The sequence below is a fragment of the Lissotriton helveticus genome, chromosome 4_1 (assembly GCF_964261635.1).
Source record: "Lissotriton helveticus chromosome 4_1, aLisHel1.1, whole genome shotgun sequence".
Lineage (NCBI taxonomy): Eukaryota > Metazoa > Chordata > Amphibia > Caudata > Salamandridae > Lissotriton > Lissotriton helveticus.
This window is the reverse complement of record NC_136063.1, coordinates 1,904,085,956-1,904,113,621: the sequence shown is the minus strand read 5'-3', so window position 1 is coordinate 1,904,113,621 and position 27,666 is coordinate 1,904,085,956. Positions and strand designations below refer to the sequence as shown.

The 27,666-nt window shown below is 42.7% G+C and overlaps 1 protein-coding gene across 1 annotated transcript in view; it reads left to right on the top strand.

Annotated features, from left to right (window-relative positions):
* Positions 1 to 17,275: 17,275 nt before the first annotated feature.
* Positions 17,276 to 27,666, top strand: part of RAP2C (RAP2C, member of RAS oncogene family) — a 99,973-nt gene continuing 89,582 nt past the window's right edge. Inside the window, exon 1 of the mRNA XM_078688553.1 lies at positions 17,276 to 18,472. Coding sequence (XP_078544679.1) covers positions 18,200 to 18,472 — 273 coding nt within the window. The 5' untranslated portion in view covers positions 17,276 to 18,199. The remainder of the gene's footprint in view (positions 18,473 to 27,666) is intronic.

Genomic DNA, 27,666 nt, shown 5'->3' with positions numbered 1-27,666 from the left:
TAGCACCCCCTTTATCCGCTGGTTTAATTATAATCAACGGATCCTTTGTCAGGCTAGTAACGGCCTGCCTTTCTAAGTTAGAAAGGTTCTGAAACCTCTGGGTATCAACATCCTGTAGGCCAGAAATGTCATGCCTGACTGCCTGTTCAAAAGTAGTCACCTGTGATGGAACCTGGTGACTCATGGGGGTGAATATGGACTTGGGGCGTAGTCCTGTATTCGTTGGTTGAGTCTCACCGATTTCAGTTGAGTCAGTTTTGTCCCTAAAGAAAAAGTGTAGACGCACCTTACGGAAGAATTTTTCAAGTTCAGTTCTGATATTAGTCAGCTTCGACGTGGAGTCTCTCTACACTTGTATACCTCAACAAGAAACTCTAGATACCATCAGACATCTTTTATCTGTAGAGGATCTTGATAGCATCACTCCTGTCAACTTTATTTTGGCATGTGCCGAAATAGCTATGAGGAAGAATTTCTTCAAATTTGAAGATCAGTTTTTTCTCCAGATTTCTGGAACGTCGATGGGGAGCATTTTTGCCCCTAGCCTCGCCAACCTTTATGTCCACCAATTCGAACAGGACCATGTTCTCAACCATAGCAATCCATTTTTCCACCAATTGGTGCTATGGAAGAGATACATAGATGACATCCTGGTGGTATGGCGAGGCTCCCAGACTGAGATACATTCCTTTCATCAATGGCTCAATGAGCGAAATCAATACCTCAATTTCACCATTGAGTTCAGTCATGAGAGGCTTTCCTTTTTGGATTTGTCAATCTTTCCGGAAGCAGGGGGACTGCAAAGTGAACTGTTCACTAAACCCATGGCGAGGAACTCCCTTTTGCTATTTAATAGCCATCATCCCCGTTCCCTGCGGGAGAACTTGCCTGTTGGCCAATTTCTCCGATTGAGGAGGAATTGCTCTTCTAAGGAATTGTTCCATAAACACGCAACTGTTCTCTCTGCTCAACTACAGGAACGTCAATATCCTAAACATCTCGTGAAGAAGGCATGGAAACGTGCATCAAATAATAATCGCGAGGCGCTGGTGGAAAGACGTCCCCCTAAACCATTACTAGAGAGACTAACTTTTGTGAGTACATTCAACACCTTGTCTAACAGAATCCAAAAGACTGTACGAAAACATTGGGGTATTCTTAACATCACTGATGCTAGGATCCCTTTACCCCTGTTTTCATTTAGGAGAGCACCTAGCCTGCGTGACACTCTGGTCCACACGAGACCTAGGACACAGAATACTGAGAGACCTCCTACTTTATGGGATCTGCCACTGGTCTCTGGTCATTTTCCGTGTGGGTCATGTAGTGTCTGTCCTCAGACAAGCAAAACAAACGCAGTTGATTTGGGAACAGGGAGAACGTGGCTTTTAAAAAAACATACCAATTGTAACACAGACAGGGTAATTTACATGATTACCTGTCCATGTTCCCTCAGGTACATCGGATATACCACCCGAAAAATTAAACTGAGAATCGGGGAACACAAGAGCACTATTAGGTGCCAAAAACAATCAACGAGGTTGACCAATCACTTCCTTACTCTGAAACATACAGCAGATGACATGAGGTGGGTGATTTTAGAACATCCGTATATTCCTCCTCATGTAAGTGATGTCTCAAGATTCCTGTTTATTAAGGAGCAGAAATGGATTTTCCATCTTAAAAGTGACAGTCAGGGCCTTAACGACGATATACCGTGGACATCATTATGAATGACCTATTTGATAGTCCAATATACGTATATATTGTATTATGTATGTCATGGCCAAAAATTATTTGTAGAACATCTGATCTGAGCTGCCCCACAGAGCCTTACTAAGACTATGTAGTAATCTCTATTATGAATGACCTATTTGATAGTCCAATATACGTGTATATAGTATCATGCATGTTATGGCCTGAAATTATTTGTTAGAAATCATTTGTATAACATCTGAGCTGCACCACAGAGCCATACTAGACTATGTAGTAATTTTTATCTGAGAGCATAACTACTCGCTCCATTACATAGATAATACATATATGTACAATATGCACATATATACGCAAAATACATATAAGAAACTGTATATGAATATGTACGTTGCTGTGTTTCCATTCACTATGGGTCTGTATCACCCTATCCTCATTTGGCTGTGTTGGGCGTTTTCCTTGTTTTTTCATTTATGTCTGTACTTTAACATTCATGACACCGGGGCATGGGCAAAATAAAGCAGCTTTATATTAGATCTGCTAGTATATGCAAGATGCCTGCTCCAATGCCTAGCTCCCATTCTATGATCGGCACTAACTATAGTATTTGGCTCTGACGCGCATGTCCAACTGATCGGCATCAGTATTTGTAGATCGCGCATGCGCTGTCACTTATATTAGTATCTTTAGATCGCGCATGCGCTGTTACCAACAACATCAGCGCATGCGCATTCATGCGACTATTTTCTCGATCCTGATCATGCGCTAAGGTTTTTAAGCAGCGGTCCAATTGAGACCTGCCTTGTAAGCGCAGCTACAATCAATTAAGCCATTACGAGAGTGCTTAAAAACACGCGCGAGCAGGGAGCATTTACCTCCACTCCCACTCGGACGCTGGCCCTGAGGCACCGACGGACAGGTAGGCTCCATGGTGATTTTAGGCTTTGATCTTAGCTTTGATATGTTGAAGCCTTTACTTGTCCTACCTTTTTTATGATCTTTTTTATGTTTTTTTTTAAAGGGCTTCTCACATGCTAGTCCTTTTATCTGTCTGCTTTTCATTAAAGCCTATTACAATTATGACTAGGTTTCCTTTTGCTAGATAGTCTTCATTTCTTCCTCCCTAACTGTTAACTGAAGTCTATCAGGGTTCTTGTTATTTAGTTTGCCTCTCCATGCATGGTCAGTACCATGTGTTTTGCCTATTGTTTGAGTCTCTTTTTAGAAACAGCTGGTGTTAAGTTAGGAAAATAATGGGAAAGAGTGATCAATGTATTTACATACCTCCAAAGAGTCTCTGAGGTTTTTTTCTTGTTCTATTCCTCTTTTCCACTCCAACAGAGCGGGGCCTCCTTCTTCCCTGAGCGGGTGCCGGGCGAGGTGAGGTAACTTCCCACAAAATGCTGGGTAAGCTATACATTACAACTATTGGTTCACCATTAAATGTTTTTTGATATAACCAGGAGAATTTTTTGTCTTCTGAGTGGCGAATCTTCTTCGCCTAGCTGGTGTTGTTGTGTCATTTCTTTGTTTCCGAGATACCATCATGCACTATTTTTATTGCTTGCTGTTGTGCACTATCTTTTCTTTTTCAGGAAAGAACGTATGATAGGATATCCGCCAGCCAACATTGGGGCTCCAAGTTCCTGGTGGGATTTAATCAATATACCTGTACAACTTTACTAGCATTGTTGTTCTCACATCTGCAGTTGCTATTACTATCTGGTCCTGAAGAAAGCTTGGACAGTTGGTCCATTTTGAGCTGAAACATGTCGACCCCACTGCACTGCGCGACAAGATAGTTATTATTTTAAACTATTTGGCGTTGCTTTAGTCTGACCCTAGGACAATACTTATTAAACTTATTTTTTGTCCTATGAGCCAATTTTATCCTCACTCCATTTTCTCTTTAGTTTTTTCACAAGCACTGCACTCCATCAGTACCATCTGAAAAACACTGTGGCCTAACAATACGGCTTCAAAATCCATCTCTGTATCATTACCAGGTGGGCTGGGCGAGATCTGGATTTATGATCTGTATCCCACATGACGATATTCCGCCATTGGGTGGGCTGATGGGAATCTTTTAGCCCAGTGTTATTTCATATATGTGTTTTGATGGACACTCGGATCTAGTTCTGACACGACACACTAACAGCTTTGAGGACCAGGCACCTTTTTCATTTTTTTTCTAGAAGATTCACATCTCCCAGAACCAAATAATGGGAAAAACGCAGTGCTCGCTCAGCCACCGCTTTACCACAGGATTTAAGAAAGGCACCAGCTGGACCAGGGGACAGGAGATGAGGGAGCCACCTAATGTGAAGTGGGTTGAAAGCTGCATGCTGAAATCCAAAGCCTCACACTCACCCCAAAGGCTAGAAGCTTCGCAAAGGAGAGCCCAGTTATCCCGGTACAAAATGGCCAGGCCACCCCCTCTGCCAACACAATGAAGCTTGTAGCCAGCAGGTGTAGCCAGCACAACAATGGGGTTGGATGAGGAGTCCAGCCAAGTCTCAGTGACAAACAGCAAGTCTAATGAATTGTCAGGGACCAGGTCGAACACGTCCAGATAATGCTTCCTCAATGATCTAGAATTAATAAGGGCAGCTCTAATACACAAGGCCTTCGAGGATTTACTAGGCAAATTGCTAGAGGAAATCTCTAGTGTCGGAGTAAAACTGCAGTCAGAGCAAACAGAGTCCAAATTAGAGAGCATAGAGCAGCCGCTATATAAAGCACATGAGGAAGGCAGAAGTGTGTTTAGGAACTCACCCGATAACTGGAGGACATTAGCAGAAGGCCCAACTTGGGCAGCATAACTGGCCCTGGCCGCTGACTTGGCGCTGATGGGCACAGACGGGCCTGCCTTAGACGCACCAGCTGCGCGTCTGAGTAGAGGCAATTAAGCAAGGTTGAATGAGGACTGCCTGCAGCGACTAGAGCGCTGACCGCGAATGGCGCGAGGCACGGCAAAAATTGCCGCTAAAACTAAACTAGCCTCGAGAGAGTGCGGAGTGCAAGAAAAAGGGATTATAACACACTCCGACCATTTAAAAATACCAGCAATTCCCAGAGTCACATTACACAGTACAATGATCCCCCAAACAATTCCCCAAATTACAGTACATGTGAAAGCAGCAGAGATTAAAAACAATATATTAAAAATATCAAAGAAGTAAAGGAAGCCTTTTCCAAGCCAAGCTCACATAACATAACATAACATAACATAACATTGTAATAGCCCCATGTGGAGCGAATTATTTCCTACAAAATGTTATTTTGATATATGTATGGTGGATTTTTGACGTTTTGGTCTTGTTTGGTTTAGATAAATGTACTTTATTTTTCTAAACGGGTGTGGTACCCATTTGTGTTTTTTTTCACTGTGTTACTGTGTGTTTTGAGTGCAAGGCTTTATGCATTGCCCACTCATGCCAAGCTACCAAGAGGTTGAGCGGAGATTATCTTAAGTGTGTATGCCCTGACAAGCTGTAATGGTCCCTACTTGGACAAATGTACATATTTATGCCGACGAGAGAACCCCATTTCAAACAGTACTCAACTGCAGGCCCATAAGTCTCCTTTACTGGTCGCGCTCAGGCTGGATCTTGGTCTCAGCCCAATTTCTGAGAAAGTAGGATTGCGCCCTTTACTAGGAAATCCTGGTCCTAGCTGGTTCAAAAGACATCCAGTGAATAAAGTATATTAGGATCACCTTACTGCAGAGCTTTCCAAACTCTGTGTCACGACACAGTACTGTGTCGCCTGCCATGTGTGGGTGTGTCGCATGAGATGAAAAGACCCAGTCTAATGATTGATTTTGCAGGACGGTACTTCGCATGTCAGTGACTCAATACAACTAAGCAGCAGCTCCTCTGACGAGTCTGGAAGCCGAGGCTGTGCTCTCTGAGGTGGGGGAATAAAATGGCCTGCCTTCCTCCTGTTGTTTCCTGCTTGGGGGGGTGCAGCGGGGTGCGCAGGTGGGGGCGGGGAAGGGCCATGGTGACTGACAATGGGTTTTGCATTGTTTGCTGCGTTGCAAGAGAAGGTCAGAGATAGTCACATTCAGACTCCAGTCTCGAGAGCGTGCAAAGTTCAGCTACTGCAGACAACGGACACAACCTCTGTCAGACTCCGGGCAGGCGAGAGCCACTGTTAGATATGACGGGAAAGGGGGGTGGAGGGCGGAGGGGTGCAACTTCATAGGACTCCAGCCCTGAGAGTGCGAGAGCCACGGCCAGTAGGAATGAGATGAGCGTGGGGCACAGACACTGGGCACGAGAGCGCGCAGAGCTCAGCAGCTGGCAGACACAGGCAAGAGACAGCGTGGGCACATCACCTAACAGACAGCGGGTGTGAGAACCCAGGGGCACGATCACTGTCAGATACCACGCACCAGAGCATGGGACTCAGTTATGCAAGAACACAAGAACACGCAAGACTTGTAGTCTTCTGCTGGTGTCTGACATTCTCCAAGATACAACCTCTGTCAGACATTGAGCAGGGCATAGCACGGCGCAAAGCCACGGTCAGACACCGGGCACATCTCACAAGTTAGGGCTGTGCACGCCCACCATCATGCACTCTGCTCGGTTAGAAATGACACTCAATCAGGGTCAAACACCAGGCACACAAACCCGGCCACTCGCCAAGCGTCTGAGAGAACTAGGGACAGCTCTAAGGAAACAGGGACGCAAGCTCTATCGGACATGAAGGTGCAATTCCAAAATGACACCACACCGCACCGCGTATGATCAGAGTCCACTTTTATGTAATTAATTGTCCCTCCACAGACCCAGGTGTCAGCAAAGGCTGGTGCACTTTTAATGGGACTGTGACAGAACTTCTCACCAGGACTACATACTTTTAATGGTGCATGCAGCACATTCGAAGCGGGCAGGATATTTTAATTTTAAAGCGTCTGCACAGTCACTTCTTAGCAAGGCGGTTCACTTTAATGTGAGAGTGACAGAACATCTGCATTGGGCACTATATGTTGGTGAGACATTCACAAGAGATCGCAGGAGGGATTCTGTACTTTCAATAGCAGAGTACTGCACTTTCCAAGCGAGTGGGTGTGCATTTAATGTGCCACCACAGTCATTTCCTATCAAGGCTAGTTCACTTTTAAGGGAGGGTGGTAGAACTTCTAAGATGGGTGTGTATACTCTTTAATGGAGCATTCCCAGAAGCTAGCAGCAGTTTGGCAATGTATATGTGTTATATTAAAAATCATATTTTTCAGTGAAAGGCTTTCGTGAGATATGTTGTGTCCCCATACATTTTGTTATTTACAATTTCTATGCCATATGTATTTGTCCTTATATCTTATTTAAAGTTAATTTAACCTCCGGTTTGCTAGTAAAACTTAATTACCATGTAGTGAAAAGATGCACGTCTAAAAATGCAGTTAATTTAACCTCTGGTTTGCTAGTAAAACTGCATTACCGTGTCACGAAATGATGCATGTCTTAAAAAGTGTGTCACCAACAGGAAAAGTTTGGAAAGCTCTGCCCTACTGGAAATAGTATTTGTAAACTTGTGGAGCACAGCAAGTGCAACTACCAAGACATTGCTAAAATCTGTGTATTTGCAATTTAAAATCGCTGCACTACTCTCTCAGTCGAGTTTTGGCCCCCTGACAGAAGCATTTTTTTATATGTTAAAGAGAGGATGTAGGCTTACGGCTAGAGCTGCCGACTTTGGAACCTGGAAACCGCGTTCGAGCCTCGGCTTCAGCTCAGCAGCCTGTGATTCTGGGCAAATCACTTAATTTCCCGACGCCTACCAAATAATAAATGTGTCCTTATGTAACGTAACTGGTAACGTACTGGTGCTCATGTAAAGCGCTCCAATACCTTCTGGTAGAATTCACGCTACATAAATCGAAAAAAAAAAAAAAAGAGAATTTCCTAGATGATATGCAAACATCATTAGCTAGGTGATTGTCTATGCAGCAATATATGCGAGCAATATATGCAAGCAGGGCAAAAAAAAATTGTCCACACATAGCGATAGGAAAAATTCAGCCGGACAGACACTTCCAACACATATAATTCGGTTGTGTAAAACTATCCAGACAATGAGGAAATAAAAGATGAGGTTCCCTTGATATTTGGTTAAATAAAAAGACAAAAAAATAGCCCTTCTGCTTCAATACAAATATGGGTTATTTGTTTCTAATCCTATGGAACACAGCTACAACATGCACTATCACCAAGGCAACCCGGGCCGTAACAATGAAGAAAATGGAAGCCAGGCACAGCCAGGCAACACGCAACACACGCACGCTGACCGTGCCAACGTTCAACGTGAAGTAGCGGAAGTGAAGCCATCCTTTTTTCAACACAATAGCGAGATGGATCTCACCCGGGCTGCTAAACATATGCTGGCTGCGGTGTGAAACGGGAGAACGCAAGAAAAGGAGAACAGACGAGAATGGTGGATGGAAATTTACCTCGCCACATTGGATACATCTGAAGGTATGTGGACTGAAACATCAGGAAGAATCCTGACTGCACCGTTTTAAATTTTAATCTTAATCAAGCTTTTAAAGATCATTGAGCACCAAGGAAATCATAGGAGTCACACATTGGGATGCGGGAAAACTAGTGGATCACGGGACAGTCAGGCTTCAGGAATGCAGACTAAACAAACGACCCTAACTGGACTGGTAATGAGGGGAGTACCACAACTCACTCCTACCTTCCTCTTAAACACTGGTTCCGCTGCTCGCCTCCCCACTTCTAATCAAGATCGTTTTTGTCCAAAAGCGTGAAATGCAAGCCAATTATTTTAAGGACACATACAAAACCCCTAATTAAAGAAACATTGTATTCCTCTTTTTTATTGCCTCCCTTTCAGAATGCCCAAAGAACCGTTTCAATTTATGAAATAAGGAGTTAACTCTGGCACATCGTGAGAATCTAAGCCGGTATGTATGGAGCCCAGTATAATTACTATTCAAAGTGTAAACAGTAAGCATAGATGACAGGCTCAGAGTACCATCACTTTCCACCCTACAGGTAACATCTGTCCTACATGAATATTGCCCTGCCCTGATGAAGACCTTTGTAGAAATCCATTACCCAGGTCCCACCAACGGAAGGTCGAAACGCGTTGGCTTGTAACACCAAGAGGTTCAGAACAATTGAGAGAAAAAGTACACCTAGGATTAGGTGTCTCGAGCTGGACTGGCAAAAGCTTGTGCTTGGAGTTTGAAAAGAAACTCTGACCTCTTTAGGACCTAAGAAGCAGATTAGTTTGAGGACGAAATAAAAACAAGTCCCAAGAGTGGATATAAGAAAGTAGGACTGTATAGGTTTGATAGGCAGTTATTTTCCTGTGAAAAATAAAAGTTTGAAGTATGGTTTAAGGTCTTTTATGTGAAAAAAGTACACGTTGTTAGTAACAAAGATATCTGTATGTGATGTAAATATTGTCTTTGTCAAGTGTATTGTGATTAGTGTTGAAAAAGTCTATATGTATATACACAAAAAACAGAGGTGTATGTTATAAATGTGTTGGGTGAAAGAAACCCTCGTTTCTCAAAAATAGAAAGAAGAATTCAAAAAGATGGAAGCCCAGAGTTAATAAAAAGGATGACTGTGGCACAAGTTAAGCTGTATTTGTGGTCTCAGAGGCATGTTCTATTGATACTGTTATATTGATTCCAGCCTCTGAGTTTCCGTAACTGAATCATCCCCCCTGTTAGCAACTATCACAAGTGTAGGTACCATACCTACGAGGGATTCTACTGCAAGTTTCCTCACAGAGATTGTATATCTCTTAAACAGGGTTATTGCCATCCTTGTATTAAGTGGTGTATTTGAGGCACTATTTCACCCACTACACAAACACAAATATAAGTTAGAACAACCATCCTGTATACTGGTGCTCCTTAAAATTCTAAATTCCAAATAGAGAATAAACAAGGAAAGAGAGGAAGTTGACCTAAGCTGCAGATACTGAAAGCATCCGCAAATGTCTGATCCCAAAACCCTCAGCATTTGTGAAGAGGACATTGAGGAACTTTTGAAACGTCCATCCTTTTTAAATCCAAGCAACACCACCACAAACCTAGGACAACAATCCGAGCTTGAAAAAATAACTTGTCTAAAGAAAAAGCAGATTCGTACTGCCCTCCATGGTGAAGTGCTGTTAGAACATTTAAGAGCAGGCTCAATACCAGCTGGACTCCAGGTGAAGAATATCCCCGTGATCTTTACAGATCAACCGGAATACCTAGATTGATTCGGCCACATTGGAACGAAGTGCTCAAGAGACTGGCTGTTCCACTCAATAAAAACAGCTGAATACCTGAACCAAAAAGAGCTTACCTCATAAAGGAACTTGAGGAGGCTTTGCGTAACAACCTAGCAGTGGAAAACGCTCAAGCACTATTGGCCAGATTGGAAAAAGAGAACGAGATTTTCAAGAAGAATACCGAAGACGCAAAAAGATCTAAACTGCAAAAAGATATTGCTAATTTCAGTGAAAAAGGACATATCCTTATGTAGAAAAAGAATCCTATAACACAGACAGCCAGCATTGGGATGCTAAGAACCTACGGTGGAAGAAGTAGGAGACAGTTAACCACCTTGTCAGACGTATCCTCTTACTCTGATAGCTCCAGTGAAGCTTAGCCTTCAACAAGTACGAGAAGCAATCAATCAAGGCAGTACTACCAACTGGCACCTTTTTTAGACAGAGGGAACGGTCGCCCCAGAGGTGGAACAAGAGCCAAACGATGGTACAATCCACCCCCAACTAATATCAGGGGGATATCGCAACCAGGAGAAAGGTATACCGCTGGTAGAAGAAGGAGAAAAAAGTCCAATTTACAAACTATCAAACTACAAATTGTCAAAAAGCATTCTTCTTGGAAAACTCTGATCCGATGACAAGAAATTAATCAGGGCTTAAAAATCCTTCAACTTTCTGTTCCACTTCAGTAAATATGCCCATTGACATACTGATACTTGAAAAAATGTAATGAGGGACCTCGACCGACTGGATGGAAAAATGATCTTTACCAAGTGGAACTTAAGAAAAAAAAAAAAAAAAAAAGAGATTATAATCAAGCCTGCCGAAAGAGGCGGAGCGATCGTGATCCTGCAACGCAAAAAATACGAGGCAGAATTTGGCGCCATTTGTCCAATAGATGTCAATACCGAAGAACAGATGAGGACTGGACAAAACTGATCAAATCTAAATTGTCTATCTTAATATCTATCAGGGAAGAAGAAGGATGGCTAGCAAAAAAAGAAGCTCAATACCTAATACATGAGAATCCTAGTGCACCCATAATGTATGTCCTCCCAAAAATCCACAAAGATTCAGAACCCCCTCCCTCCCTCCCCCCCTCCCTCCCGGGAAAACCAATAATCTCCAGAGTAAATTTTATTCTGAAAAGAACGGCTAAATACGTGGACACATTTCTCAAACCTTTAGTGAGTGATACGGCCAGCTTCATAAGAGATACCATGCAAGCCATCACACTACTGGAAGGCCAACTTTTTAAGGACGACCAAGAGCCACTGGTCACCCTGGATAGAGTTAGTTTGTACACTAACATTCCCCAAGAAGCGGGACTGGAGGCCCTTCAGGTCTTCCTAGAGAAGCGTGTAAGGCCACACAACGTGCCCACAGACTTCTTATTACAATTGGCGGAGATATGCCTTAAATACAACTTTTTCACTTTCAATAAACATCAATATTTACAGATCAGGGGCACGGCGATGGGGTGTCCCTTCTCCCCAGAAATGGCCGTAATGTTTATGGCAATGTTTGAGGACAACTGGATATACAGGAACAACCCCTATGATGGACACATAAAGATCTGGTGTTGGTATATAGACGACATGTTCATGCTATGGAGTGGAACAGAAGAACACCTAAAAGAGTTTGTAATTTGGCTGAATGACAGAAACATGGACATTCAGTTCACTCTCAATTTCAGCAAAACAGAGATGAATTATTGGACCTATTGGTGAAGTATGAGGAGGGAAAACTATTCACGATCCTGTACACCAAGAAAAGAGACAAGAATACATTACTTCACTTTTTCAGTTTTCATCAACGTAATTTGCGTGAAAACTTACCATTTAGCCAATTTTTGCGAACAAGACCTAACTGCACTAAGAAAGAGGACTATTTTAACTAAGCTAAACTTCTCCTTGAAAAATTGGCAGAGAGAATTGATCCTAAACAACTGCTCAAACGTGCAATGAAGAGGGCGTGGTACACCCCTAGAGAGACTTTATTGACACCAAGAAATGAGTTGGAAAATATGCCTCTAGTCTGTGTGACAACCTTTTAAGGTTTAACTACTGAAGTGAAAAAAATTGTGCGAAAGAACTGGAACACTGTGAGGGGATTGGTACCATTTGCACAAATTCCCATATTTGCCTTGAAGAAGAACAAAAGCATAAAGGACAAACTAATGCGGGCGAACACTGTAAAAAAGAACACCACTCCGTCCATTCGAACCATGTTGTCCTTACCTTCCATCAGAGGACATAGGAGAGGTGGTAATTGCAAGTCCTGTGACAGCAAGATTGAAGGCATGAAGTTCACATATGGAAATAAATTAGTGAAGCCAAAGAGTTCATGAATTGTAACACACACAATGTTATCTATTGCGTTATATGTCCTTGCTCAAAGGCTTATGTTGGTAAAACCACACAGCCTATAAAGAAGCGCATAACCCAGCACCGGTCAAGTATACGTTGCAAGACACCAAACCCACCGATGGTAGCACACTGCATTGTAGAAAATCATGGTCCCAATGATATAAAATGGACAGTTCTAAAGCATATAACTGGAAATAACATCGACAATCTACTATCAAGATTTGAAGCTAAAACTAAATTGTATCTGAGCACAATAGAAAATGAGATAACACAGTGTGGATGAGAAAATGACTGTTACAAATCAACAAGCCAGAAAGATTGGGTTTGGCACATTAGCGGTATAAACACTGAAAGCACTGGGAAGACGTTACTGCCCCATTCTGCACCAGCCTGGACGTAAATGTGGGTGTGTACCAACAAGGCTAGAGATAGCATTAATCATGGTGGCTTTAAATTATTAGAAGCAGATTTGACCTTATTGGTTCTACCAAAAAGAGCTGCGGGCAGGCCAAAAAAAATGTGTCCACAAAGAGCGATAGGAAAAAGTCAGCCGGACAGACACTTCCGACACATATAATTTGGTTGTGTAAAAGTATCCAGACAATGAGGAAATAAAAGATGAGGTTCCCTTGATATTTGGTTAAAAAGACAAGAAAATAGCCCTTCCGCTTCAATACAAATATGGGTTGTTTGTTTCTAATCCTATGGAACGCAGCTACAACATGCACTATCACCAACGCAACTTGGGCCGTAACAATGAAGAAAGCAGAAGCCAGGCACAGCCAGGCAACATGCAACGCACCGCCGTGTGGTTGCCAACGTTCAACGTGAAGAAGTGGAAGTGAAGCCATTCGTTTTTCAACAACATTGCGAGATGGATCTCACCCGGGCTGCTAAACATATGCTGGCTGCGGTGTGAGATGGGAGAACGCAAGAAAAGGAGAACAGATGAGAACGGTGGACGGAAATTTACTGCGCCACATTGGATACATCTGAAGGTATGTGGACAGAAACAGCAGGAAAAATCCTGACAGCACCATTTTAAATTTTACTCATAATCAGGCTTTTAAAGATCACTGAGCACCAAGGAAATCATAGGAGTCACACATTGGGATGCGGGAAAACTAGCGGATCACGGGACAGTCAGGCTTCAGGAATGCAGACTAAACCAATGCCCATAACCAGACTGGTAATGTGGGGAGCACCACAACTCACTCCGACCTTCTCCTTAAACACTGGTTTCCCTGTACGCCTACCCTCACTTCCCCCCTACAGGTAACATCTGTCCTACATGAATATTACCCTGCCCTGATGAAGACCTTCGTAGAAATCCATTACCCAGGTCTCACCAACAGACAGTCGAAGCGCGTTGGCTTATAACACAAAGAGGTTCAGAACAATTGAGAAGAAAAAGTACACCTAGCATTAGGTGTCTCAAGCTGTTCTCGGAGTTTGAAAAGAAACTCTGACCTCTTTAGGACCTAAGAAGAGTAGTTTGAGGACAAAATAAAAACAAGTCCCAAGAGTTGATATAAGACAGCAGGACTGTATAGGTTTGATAGGAAGTTAATTTCCTGTGAAAAATGAAAGTTAGAAGTATGGTTTAAGGTCTTTTTATGTGAAAAAAAGTACACGTTGTTAGTAACAAAGATATCGGTAAGTGATGTAAATATTGTCTTTGTCAAGTGTATTGTGATTAGTGTTGAAAAAGACTGCATGTATATACACAAAAAACAGAGGTGTATGTTCTAAATAAGTTGGGCTGTATTTGTGGTCTCAGGGGCATATTCTGTTGATACTGTATATGCAGCTCTGGCATGTAACCCTGTCCCTTGGCTCTTTTACAGCTAAGTGGGTTCACCTAAGAAGACACCACGGAGCACAGTGCCCTGTGTGTGGAGCCCCCAAAGAAACTTTGAACATGTCATTTTCTTTTGCCCCCTCTATGCTAATTGCAGTTAAAGACGGATTGCCCCGCTGTGCCAGAACCTGGGAGTTAGAGAGCACCTAGAAGCCACTAGGATGCTTAGGTACGATGATAACCGACTAAACAGCTTGGCGTTAGCAGATTCCCCTTGGGAAAGTGGAGAATAAGCCAATCGGCATGTGTGGGTCTAATAGCAGGGGTTACCTAAGATATCATACTAACACCATGCTTCCACTCTGCACATAACTGAGATAGTGCTGCAAGAACCTAGGAGACTCCTGTTGTTACCATATATTATAAGTAAGGCTCCAGGTTTTCTGTTTTTACGGATTTTTACTGAAAAATACAACAGAAAATGATTTATTTTCTGTCTGCATTTATTTTTAAACATTGATAAATACAGAAAATTTGGTTCTTTTAAGTGACTCTGTGCTGTTTTTCTTGAATTGTGACTGGGGGTGAGTGTCTGAAACGTTTAAGCGCTCCGTCCATCATCTCCTTGTGTTTGCTTTGTTTGCCCTAAGTTGGAAGGTTATACCCAGACGTGGGTCCCTTGCTTACTTTGCCACTGGATTCAAGCTAGCCTGGGTGATGAGAGGTGTTACTCCGAAACCGGTCCAGGATGCTTGTTTCCAGTCCAGGGAAGACATGACTTGTCAGTTCTGGCTGGACTGTTCCCATGAGGCACAGGGTCAAGACTGATTTGCATATGGCTGTGTCTAAACTGGGGTGGCGAAGTAAGCTAAAGAACGATGATAGATTCAACCCAGATCTATGTCTGGGGGTGAGTGTCTGTTTCAGCGCTCCGTCCATCATCTCCTTGTGTTTGCTTTGTGTGCTCTAAGTTGGCAGGGTATACCCAGACATGGGTCCCTTGCTCACTTTGCTACTGTATTCAAGCTAGCCTGGCTGATGAGGGGTGTTACACTGAAACCGGTCCCAGGATGCTTGTTTGGGTGTGAGTGTCTGAAAAGTTTCAGCGCTCTGCCCGTCATCTCCTTGTGTTTGCTGTCTTGAATTGTCAGCCAACAGCTGAGCAGATGGACAGCATGGGAAATTTAAAAAACAGGACACAATTTCATTAAATAAGACCATGTGTCAGCATACATTTGCGGTATAATGCTAATATTTACCAGTGGATGTTTTGTTAGATAATATTTGGCAGCTTAAATAGCTAAAACAGACAGACATCATAGTATGAGTGTGCATCTATCAGTTAAATAAATATGGATATGCACAGTTTTACAACTTCATTGATCCGCAAAACACAATTACTGGATCAAAAAAACATTCGCATATCTCCCCTGACTTTAAATCCTTGAACTGGCTGCCTCTTGAAGCCAGAATACAGTTGAAAATTGCCTGCATGACGCACAAGGCTATACACCTGAAATCACCCGGCTACCTCACTCATAAGTTGACATTTCCGGCGGGTCCAGAACCACCAGAAGTACAAACAATCTTCTGCTGAAACCTCGAAGATTCCGGAAGGAAAAAACTTACAAACGCTCCTTCTCAGGAATGGCGCCTAGGATCTGGAACGCACTCCCTCCTGAAACCAGACTCATCTCCTCCACTCTTCTTTTTAAGAAAGAAGTCAAAAATATCCTTATGGCTAAATACACTTGATCAACTACGTTTGATTTACAATGCGTCAATCAGTATTACCGGTCCGATTCCTATGCACATGTGTTTTTACTTGTATTAGACTAAAGTGTTTAGATTCTTGCTCCCTCATATCTGTATTATTTTCTATTTCTGTATTATCTACATTGTTTTGATGACCTACGTTCCAACTATGCCATGCTACCTCATACCTGTACTATATGTAATATTTTTACTATTTACATTAACTTGATGACCTACCTTCCTACTATGCTCCCTTGTTTCCCTACCCTTCCACCTGCCTTGGTAAAGCGCTCTGTTATCTGCAAAGATCTTGTTCGCGCTATATAAAACTTTGAAAATAAACAAAATAAATATGGATAAATACAGATAAAGTAGGCAAAAAATACTGATGAAAATGCAAAAAAATAAATACCATAAAACCGGGAGCCCTAATTATAATATAATGACGTAACATTTTGTATGGGGCCTCCTTGGATGGAATAGCCAGGAAAATGTTGAACATGAGCATGATAGTTTATAATGGGCTGTTTTTTTTATTGTATTTTTTCTTTTTTTAACAATGTTTTTATCAAATACATCCCGATTTACTTGAGACTGTAGAGCATGCCCACGCCAGGGCTTAGTGGGATAATTATTGTGATATACTTTTTTTTTTAACTTCTATATAAATAGATTGTTCTCTTCTCACGATTATCGTTTTATATATTTTACCTGTCTTTTAATCTGCTTTTATGGCTATTTGCCGATATAAAGCTTATTTGAATGTAACTGATATCATGTTTATTTTCCATTTTATTCTTCTGTAGATGTCTCCCCTTCTATTCCAAAATGAATTGTATTACCTTTTTTATATACATTTATCAAGATGTATTTGTTATTTGTATATTTGCATTTATTATTAAGCTCGTTTCGACGTTCTTCGCCCATCCTGAAGTACTGATATTTTACACTCCGTATACAGAGGAGTGATTGGTGAAAGTTTCATTTGAGATACGTAATCGCATTAATAGCGTTCGTATTAAATGTAACCAGCTCAGTAATAAGAAAACATCATATTGGCGTTAGCTCCAGGAGACATCCTGTCTATTAAAACACGATTTTGTAAAATTGTTGAATAGAAAGGCAGAGTTTACCCATTGTGAAGGCCTAATCTACTAGCTGCCCAGATTTAACAGATTGATGAAGTATATTTGCGTTGTTTACGGGGGCACACACCCAAAAACACCACTCCAAGGTGGCCGCTCCGTTAGACGACGAGGACTGGGCTCCCTTGGGCTCTGGTTTCGCAGCGAGGCGCGCGCTGCCGCCGCGACGCAGCCTCCAGCTGGTCTTTCACGTCTGCGCTTCCTCTTCCGGCGCGCTGCTCCTTCTCCTTTCTATGTAGCTGGGCGGGCCCGGCTGCCCCTAGACTGCGGAAGAGGAGCCTGAGTGAGCAGGGGTGATGGAGTGAAGTGCTGAAGCGGACAGTGTGCGGGCTTTAAAGCCCCGGGCGGGGGCGGCGGCGGCCTGTGAAGAGGAACTTACACCACCTCCTTCCGCCGGTCTTCCTACAAGGTTCGACGGAAGGAGCAGGCACTTGCTACGAAGAGGTGCCGCGCCCCTACAGACTGCCAGAAGGACGGACCGCGCCTCTGGCCTAGCGAGCAGAAAGAGGAACCTGCTCTGGTCGCTGCCACTGATTCACCCAGAGAGACCCTCCCTGTGCACATCAAACACCCTCTTATGCAAAGCCCTCCTTGCATCCCCAGTACGAGGTGCATTATTTGCATCCCACTTCTCTAGACCTGCCCTTACCAAGGATCCTCTTGGCTCCTCTTCTAGGGATGTTGCTTGCCGCATCTTCATGACCAATTTTCAAGGATCTTTTCACATAACCACGTTTTTTCCAGGGTCGTCCCCAGCCTGCCCTTCTCTCACCCACCGACTTCATTGCATGAACGGATCAAGTTCTTAAAAGGAGCCTTGTAGTGGAGGTACCGAATCTGTATCTGTTTAGGGCTGCATGGATTTACAGTGTCCAGGAGTAGAGGTGTTTTGCTTTTCTTCTGCCACGAATTCTGCACTGTGAACGAAAATCAGCCGGACAGTTACGGCTACTCTTCTTGAATGTGGAGGAACCCACGTGTTCTCTTTTAAATGAAATGGTGTACATGAACAACAGTAGTAATCCGCAGGAAATACTAAATTGACATGACACTTGTCCCGTTTGCTAACGTCACAAGAAAAGTGCAGCAACAGCCCTGTTTTTCGCAGTAGTTTCTTTTTATGTTGTGTGCAGGTAACATCAAAACTAATGAGGGAGTACAAAGTTGTGGTTTTAGGGAGTGGAGGGGTTGGCAAATCTGCCTTGACTGTACAGTTTGTTACAGGGACTTTTATTGAAAAGTATGATCCCACGATTGAAGATTTTTACCGTAAGGAAATCGAAGTGGACTCTTCACCTTCGGTACTTGAAATTCTTGATACTGCTGGGACCGAGCAATTTGCTTCCATGCGCGATCTCTACATTAAAAACGGGCAAGGTTTCATCCTAGTTTACAGTCTGGTAAATCAGCAATCCTTTCAGGTAAGAAAGGCTGTTTTATAGCTGAAAAAACTTTACAGTTGGTTATGTGTTTGTTGGCGCAGCGCTATCTTTGTGGTATCTTAGAAAAGTCACTTAGGCCTAAAGAACTCGCATACCAGATGACCATATTTTATTTCTCCCATACTTACCTTTCCCGCTAATGTGGGAGTGTGGAGTTGGACAAATGGTTCTCAAAATGTGCGTAGGAAGGTGGCGAAAAGCATGCATTCAACCCTACAGTATAATGCTTTTTCCTGTAAAAAACATTTGAATGGCGTTCTTCCCGTGTTGATGCCACCGTCCTGTGACTCCAGCAATCCAAGAACATTTTAGGGCGCGCACAGCATTGACCTCTTGGCACCATTTGCCTTAGTTGAATAAAGTTTTTCTCCAATTTCATCGAATCATATGAACCACCAAGCTTAAGATTTAATATTGTTTTTCACAGTAAGAAACTTCTATACCCATCACTTGCATTAATGTGCCTCATATAGTGTTTTTTTTCTCATTTTTACATTTGTAGTTTACATGAATTTATGCTGCCCCTTAATAGACAGTCTTTCTTCTTTTTTGTTTAAATCTGTGTGACTTTTTTTTTTTTTTTTTTGTAAAGACGGTCATAGTTATCTGTAAAGATACATACAAGCAAAGGTTAGCTATCCTAGGTTGAGAGCGCTGTTTTCTTACCTCTACCTCATTTACCTGCAGCAGTTTCCACATTTTATTAACTTTTTTTGTATTGACATTGCACTGACATTGTTTTATGCATGAAATGAATTTGAATATTTATTTATTTTATTTATTTTTGAGATTTGTAGAGCGCTCAAATACCCGTAGGTGTCTTGGCGCTATGGACAGCGACGTGGACTGTGCAGTTGAAGTTATTGGTTAAACAGCCAGGTTTTTAACATTTTCCTGAAAGTTAACAAGGATTGGCATGATCTGATCTCTAGTGGGAGAGAATTCCAGTTTGGCGGTGGCGACGATAAAACTTTTATCGCCCCAGGAAGCAGTTTTAGTGCGTGGTACCTTAGGCAGACATGCAGTGGCTGAACTCAGTGCCCTGTTGGGAGTATAGGTAGCTAGCTCTTTTATCAGGAATTGTGGTCCAGTATTGCGGGTGGCCCTGAAGGTGATGCACAGTGCCTTGAATTTTATACGGTTCTTCACCGGGAGCTAGTGGTACTTCCTGATAATATTGGAAATGGGCTTGGGCTTGAACTTGGGAGTGCCTTGTAGCATTTTGGCCGCTGCATTCCGGACAGATTGTAGCTTGTGAGTGACCTTGGTTTGAGCATTCACAAATAGCCCATTACAGTAGTCCAGGGAGGACATCACTAAAGTACTGACCAGAGTTTTGCCGGTGTTAAGCGGAAGGAATGGTAAGATCTTTTTTATCATTCGTAGTTTGTGGAAAGAAGCTGAGACCACCGAGTTGGCGTGCGGTGCTAAAGTCAGTCTGTCGTCAAATGTGACGCCCAGATTCCTGACCTTAGTGACTGGGATCCGGGGGGCCAGTGAGGAGGGCCACCAGGACTGAGACCAACTAGGGGATAGATTGCCAAATGTCATCACCTCCGTTTTATCGGAGTTCAGCTTGAGGCAGTTGCTGGCCATCCAACTACTGATGGCCAGCATGCCCTCTTGGTAATTGGCAGCAACCTGTTCTCTGTTGTTTATTGCCAGCACCAATTGGGTATCGTCGGCATAGGAAGTTAGGCCATCCCGTGTGCTTTGATAATTCTGGCTAAGTCCGACACATAGATGTTAAAGAGTCGGACTTAACGATGAACCTTGCGGAACACCACACGGGAGGGCCAGTTGGGCAGAGTGGAAGGGGCCAAGATGTACCGACTGGGTGCGGGCAGTGAGAAAAGATGACAGCAGGTCTAGCGCTTTGTGTTGAATGCCCAGTCTGGTGACACGGTCGATCAATATGGTATGATCGACCGTATCAAAAGCTGCAGAGAGGTCCAGCAGAATGAGAACGGCCGTTCCACCCTGATCCAGGATAATCCTGATGTCCTCTGATGCTTTTATAAGCGCGGTTTCAGTTCCATGCCCTCTACGGAAACCAAATTGCATGTCATCTAACAGGTGGTGGTCTTCTATATATGTAGAGAGTTCGGTGACGAGGACATTTTAAACCCTAGAAGTAATTTGTGAAGTTGAAGGGGATTTCTTCTTCCTACTGTGTTTGTGGCTAGTAGAAACAGCACGTAGGAACCATAGAGCAGCATTTTGCCGCTTATACCATAGAGTGTTGGGAAGAGACGGGAGTCTAGTTGCCGACTCCACCTCCTACATAAATGAGTACTGCGAGCCGGGCGTTCAGCAGGCCGCCAAAGGCAAGCTCTTCTGCGACCGAACAGGCCTGGGGGCCATGAACCCTGGACCGCACTACCCAGGTTCATACATATATTCCAGAGATCAGCTACTATTGCTCAGATCTACGGCACACCCTGCTTGCGCTCCACAGCCAGGAGCTAACATGCACACTCCTAGAAGAGCCTGCCTTCAGTGTGGCTATGAGCCACACACAAGTAAGAATTTACAATCTATAATAACCGACTTACAAGGACTCACGTGGAATCTGTAATTGATCAATGCCTGTTCAATCCCAAGCCACATCTGACATAAGAACTATGCTAGAGGAAGACTCCTTAGACATATTGTTTGTGACAGAAACATGGCTCAAAGACGGCTCAGGCCCGTACATCAACTTCGCCCTCACCTTAGGCTATCAGATACATAGATAAGATCGGGTAGATAAAATCGGGGTGGAATTGCTATTATCCTAAAAGATGATTTTAAATGGAATTGCTATTATCGTAAAAGATGATTTTAAATGCACCTCATCCCAGTTTCCTCTCCCTGATTGCGAAAGCTTCCAGTTTCACATCACACTCTTCCCCCCCACTCACACCATTTCAGGAGTACTCCACGATATGCCCCCTAGGTGCAAGCAGAAGATTCATGAAGGCATTACCTGATTCTCTAACTAGTCTTGTGACAGAGAAATCCCACATGACAATATTAGGGGATTTCAGCCTTCATTTAGACGCACAAGACATCCCCACTATAAGAAGGCTGCAGGTCGACCTGGAAGCACTACAGTTAACTCAACATGTGTCTTCACCTGCTCATGAGAAAGGGTATATGTTTGATCTCATCTTTTCTAATGATTCCTTGATCACGGCTTCTAAAGCTGTCCCAGTCCCCAGGTCAGACCATTTTCTTATTACTTTCAGCCTACCTAAACCTGCTCAGCAGACAAAGGTTAAAGCCCAAACTATTGTGACTAGAAGTTGGTCCAAGCTGGTCCCAGAAACCTGGCAAACAGTTCTAAGGGAGAATAGCCCAAGTTTTGCTTGCAATCTAGAAGAGTAATATCAGCAATGGGAGAACTGAATTATCCAGTCGTTAGATGTGTGTATCCCCAATAAAACTATTGATAGTAAAACACATCCCAAAAAGACTCCATGGTACAACAAGCAGCTAAATTTATTGAAAAAAACAATGTAAAAAACTAGAAAGACTCTGGAGGAAGGACTATTACCATGCCCTTAAAATTCAATATAAATCTACTATTAGGTCCTATTACAATGACCTGAAGAGTGCGCAAGCTACATACTAGGAGGACAAAATCTGTGTCAGCAAACTCCCCTAAGGAATTTTTCAGTGTGGTCAAAACTCTGACCAGCCCTGATGAAAGCAATTATTCCTTTCAAGCCTCTAAAGAGATGCACTGACGTAGCATCTTACTTCCACAAAAAAGTGACACATTTATGATCAATTCCCGAGCAATAGGGAATTCGGTCCAGATAAAGAAATTTAAGGTTAGAGTACCATAGTCATTTCCAACACTAGCTCAATTCCCTAGACTTGAGGCAGAGAATGTTTTTCAACCTAATAAAAGCAAACAAATCTGGCTCTCCTCTTGACCCAACAACCCACTTATCCTAGCTAAAGCATTGGATATTACTCTGCCATCTTGAATGTAATTGCTCAACCTGTCACTAGACACCGCTCTCGTCCCCAATCCTCGGAAGCATGTGGTCATCTGACCATTACAAAAAAAAGCTAACCTCGACTCAACTGTATTAAGTAATTTGCACCCTTTTTCCCTTCTGCCGTACCTTGTCAAACTCTTGGAGAAACCTGTAAATCACACATTGGCCCATTTTTTGGAGACTAATGACAACCTTCACTCCACTCAGATGGGCTCTCGTGCTTCCCACAGTACATAGTGGTACAAAAGGGGGTGGTGATGGACGGAGCATCTGAACCAATCAAACACTCACACCCAGTCAACAGATCTGGGTTTAATCCATCACCGTTCTTTAGCCCACTCTGCCACCTAGTTCAGACATGGCCATAAGCAAATCGGTCTGACCCTGTGCCTCATGGCGTCCCTTGCTCACTTAGCCACTGGATTCAAGCAAGCCGGGCTGAAGACGGCTGAAAGGCAAGAAACCGGTCCTCGGAAGCTTGTTTCTGGTCCAGGGAAGGCATGGCTTGGCAGCTCGGGCTGGACTGTTCCCATGAGGCACAGGGTCAGACTGATTTGCATATGGCCATGTCTGAACTGGGGTGGCAGAGTGGGCTAAAGAACGGTGATGGATTAAACCCAGATCTGTTGACTGGGTGTGAGTGTTTGATTGGTTCAGATGCTCCGTCCATCACCACCCCCTTTTATCCCACAGTACAGAGGCAGCATTATTGGTGGTTACAGAAGGTTTGAAGGTGCCATTAGATGACGGCGGGTCGGCAGCTATTCTCCTATTAGATCTTGGTGCAGCTTTTGACACCGTGGAGCAAGCCATCTTAAGACAGACTTAGGGAAGTAGGAATTCAAGGTGAAGCCATGGACTGTCTCACCTTTATTTATTTATTTTCTTAGACAACAGATCGTTTCAAGTGATGGAAAGGGACTGTTTCTCAGATCGTTTACCATTTACCTGTGGTGTTCCACAGGGATTGTCTCTCAGCCCTATACTATTTAACATTTACAACATAGTGCAGGAGTATGACATATCAGTGATTTCTTATGCAGGTGACACCCAGTTGGTAGTATCTCTGACAAATGGCCCGAATTCAAGAAACCATTCGCTTATTCGCTGTCTTGAGAAGGCGGCAAATAGATGTCAAACAGTTGCTTGAAGCTAAATTGTGAAAAGACGGACCTTATGGTACTAGGAAACCTTGCCATTCACACACCCCTGATTCAATGGCCCAATGATATGGACGATCCACCCATCTCCAAACCTGTCATAAAAAATCTGGGAATTTGGCAGGAGGACACACCCACAATAGTCTGTCAAAACAAGAAACTGTCAGGAACTTGCTTGTCGCTACTCAAAATGAGAAGGAAGATTATTGAACTGACCTCCACTAATCTGAAAAAAACTGTAATTCAATCCCTTATAGATTCACGCCTGGACTACGGCAACTCATTTATGTGGGCTCGTTGAAAAATGTAACAGACTCCAGGTGGTGCAAAATGCGGAGGGCATGCTTTTATTAAAAATCCCACACCACATATCAGTTAAAGAATTGTTCAAACAGCAAAACTGGTTGCCAATCGAAGGCAGAATCAAGTTAAAATCCCTCTGTATTGCACATAAGGCCATCGACAAAAAAGCCCACTAAACTTTGACAACTGAAATCCTGGTACACCCCGACCAGACTCTTAAGATCCTCCCAGTTACAGCTCCTCAGGACAACCAGAGCTAAATAGGCAAGATGGGGAGGTAGGTAATTTGCCCATCTGTTACCAAGGCTGTGGAATACCCTCCCACTTGACCTCGGGTCATTGCCGAATGAAACCTCCTTGAGAAAATTTCTAAAACTTGGCCGTTTCCCTGTTAGTTACTCGTGATCAAAGCTCTTACAACAGCACTCACCAGCCCTCGGGCAGCCATGCGCTTTACAGATCGCAAACCTAAACATACAGTGTACGTATTGCATAGAGAGACATAACTTCTAATCCAGAATACTTTTTTAAGAAAGACACTCAGGGCTACATATTTGTGGCGATTGATGTTCTACCTGACGTCAACTCGTGAACGGATGCACAACGAGGAGTCCATAAGTTGAGTAGTAAGTTGACATGTAGAAACAAGGGGGTAGAGAAGTTGTGGGAATGGCTATTCCAAGTATATGTAAAGCAGTACCAAAGCAGTGTTCAGATTTGTTTGTTATGGCAAGCAATGAATTATAACAATATACCTCCGTGTCTGTTGAAACCATAATTTTTGTGGAGCCTCATGTAGACATATTTATGAATGACCCATAGCAGTGATATTTGTTATAGAGGAAGGAGTCTGGTGAGGAGATGGTGTCTTGGCACAGAGTGACTAGGATGGAGAGTCTCAGTTCTGCACAAAATTAGTGACCTCGGTGTTCTCAGGCTTGTCACCACCTCTGTAATGGCAGGCTGTAAGGTAAGTTGGATAGTATCCGAGTATGTGGCAATGGGATATCTACGCAGTCAGTGTGTCCTCTCTGCGTAGCGCTATACTTTTGGACTGAGCACAGTTGCACATTGAGCATTGCCAGGCAACAAAAGTCGGGGCAGTAGAGGATTTCCAACGTCTGCTTATAAGGTGTTTGGTTACAATAAACCTCAAATCTAGGAAAGGGGGGTCGGGGGGGAGGGAGGAGGTTGCCTTATGTTTTTTGCTTCTGTGAAATAGCCCATGTAGATATGTCTCCCAGTGATGCAAGTCTAGGCGCTCAGTACAAGTAGTCACTGCCGCAGTGATAGTGTTCCTGTAAGCTTATAGGACTTGTATTTCTACAGGATATGTGTTACAAAGTAAAATCCTAGTCAGGAGGTAAATCCAAGTAGAGGTTTATTGTAAGTTACAAGATGATAGTTGAAGGTTACAAGCTGATTGATGGTTGGTTCAAGATCAGTAAATAGCTAGTTCATGGCAAATTCAGAGCCCCACCAGGAGCTGCATCTTCACAGCTCAGCTCACTCTCTCCAACAGTCATTCTTCCAGGAACACCAACATTCCACACTGTCATCAGGCATTCTAAGGTTTCATACATACACACAAGCATACTGGCTGAGCAGCTGTAAATGCAAGCACAACATATCCACTTTCCTTAAGGGAACAAAGGAAACAAATTGTTACGACCCTGTGGGAATATAACACATATGTATAGAAGAAATGATACAGGCAAAAAACCAAAGATAAGAGAAAGAAAGACTGAGCACAGACAAGCAGCAGGGAATAGGTGCAAAAGGAAGACATGGCAAGACACCTCCTCTTCCCTTGGGAACATAAAGAAAATAGATAGATGGTAAAATGCAATAAGTAACATGCTAAGAAGATGATAATAATAAAATAATGTGTGGAGTTGGGAGATAATAACTAATCATCCATTTGTACACACCACACTAAAGAAAACACTCTAGAACATGTGGAAAAGGGAACAGTAAAATGGTAAAGCTGGTGCTAAACACAAAAAAAAAGTACGTAGGGTGAAAACAGTGAGAAGGGTGTGCGCACAACCCACACTGAAGACTAGACCAAGTGTATGAAGACCAGCCCCTATACACAACCACCCTACAGCAGAAAACAGACTAAACTCAATGCACTAGCAATACCAAGATAGTCCCAATGTGGAGCAAGTACAGCTCACACAAAATTTGTACCACAAAAGTAAAATACACAATTAAAGTGTGAGTAACCAAACAAATGAATTGCACTACAGTCTTACTTAAATTGCTGCAAAAACCACTACAAGCATCACTGTGCTACTTAAATTTCTGGAAAATCATTACAAATGTAGTAGAACAGTCTTACTCAAATTGCTGCTGTACAAATATAACAGTCTTACTTAAATTGCTGCTCATATCATAAAAAATATAACCGTCTTACTTAAATTGCTGCAATACAAATATAACAGTCTTAAATTGCTGCTTAAATCACTATAAATACTACAGTCTTACTAAATTGCTGCATAAATCATTACAAAAATAGTATAGCAGTCTTACTAAATTATTGCAAGAATCACTAAGTACTACAGTCCTACTGAATTGCTGCAAAGACTACTACAAACATTAGTCTTGTTTAAATTGCTGCAATACAAATATAATATAAGTCTTACTCTAATTGCTGCATAAACCACTACAAATATATCAGTCTAACTTAAATTGCTGCTTAAATCATTATAAATATTGCAGTCTTACTTGAATTGCTCTGTATAAGTCATTACAAGGACTACAGTCTTACTTAAATTGCTGCATGAATCACTACAAATATATCAGTCTAACTTAAATTGTTGTATAAAACAATACGAGATTATTGAATAGTTGTTCATAAACATTTAAAAGTGACGATGTATTGTGAGCAAACGCCGGTGAGCGAACTCTCTCACCCGAGATCTTAAAACAATATATTAGCTGTGAGCAAAGCAATCGCATTCCCCACCACGGGTACAGTAAAAAAGGAGTCCCACATCAAGAATTACGAAAGTTTTGTGGCCAAATCTCCGCAGGTACCTCTAGTAGCCCCCGCAGTGTATAATGTGAAGAGAAACTCGAGATTAACCGGTGTGACAGTCTGAGTTGCTGAGAAAATATTCTTCCATTATATCAAAATACCATAAAACAAAATGTTCATAAATATGTATAAATAATGAATACTAGAAGAAGCCCCGATCCCAGATGTTGGTCCAATGACTTGCCGTGGTGTTGTCATGGTGATGTTACCCAAGATGGCCGCCAACGTCGTATTTGCGTCCTTTCAGAAGAAAGTTGGGCTCACATGAGCAACTTCAACAACCCAATGCAAGCGCTGTTTCGAGCACAAACTGACAGTGACTGAGAACAGCTCGAGAACACTCCAAAGAACAGTTCGCTCGAGCCCACTTTTGAAGGGAACGACTTTCTAACTTGGTTAACATTGAAATGAAGTTGATTAAAAAAAAAAAAAAAACACTCACAATGCATTCCTTGAGTCCTCAAAACTCCCAGATCGAGTTTGCTTCCATGAATCTAGATTCACCGGCACGACCAAGTATATGTTAATTCTTCATACACTTGAATTCCGCAACTTCCACACAGGACTGAAATGCTGCCCAAATCGTCATTTAAATGTTGTAATAACGCTGTAGCCAACGCAAATCTCCTTTGAACAAACAACATCTTAGTATGCTTGTAAGGAGATGAGAAATTA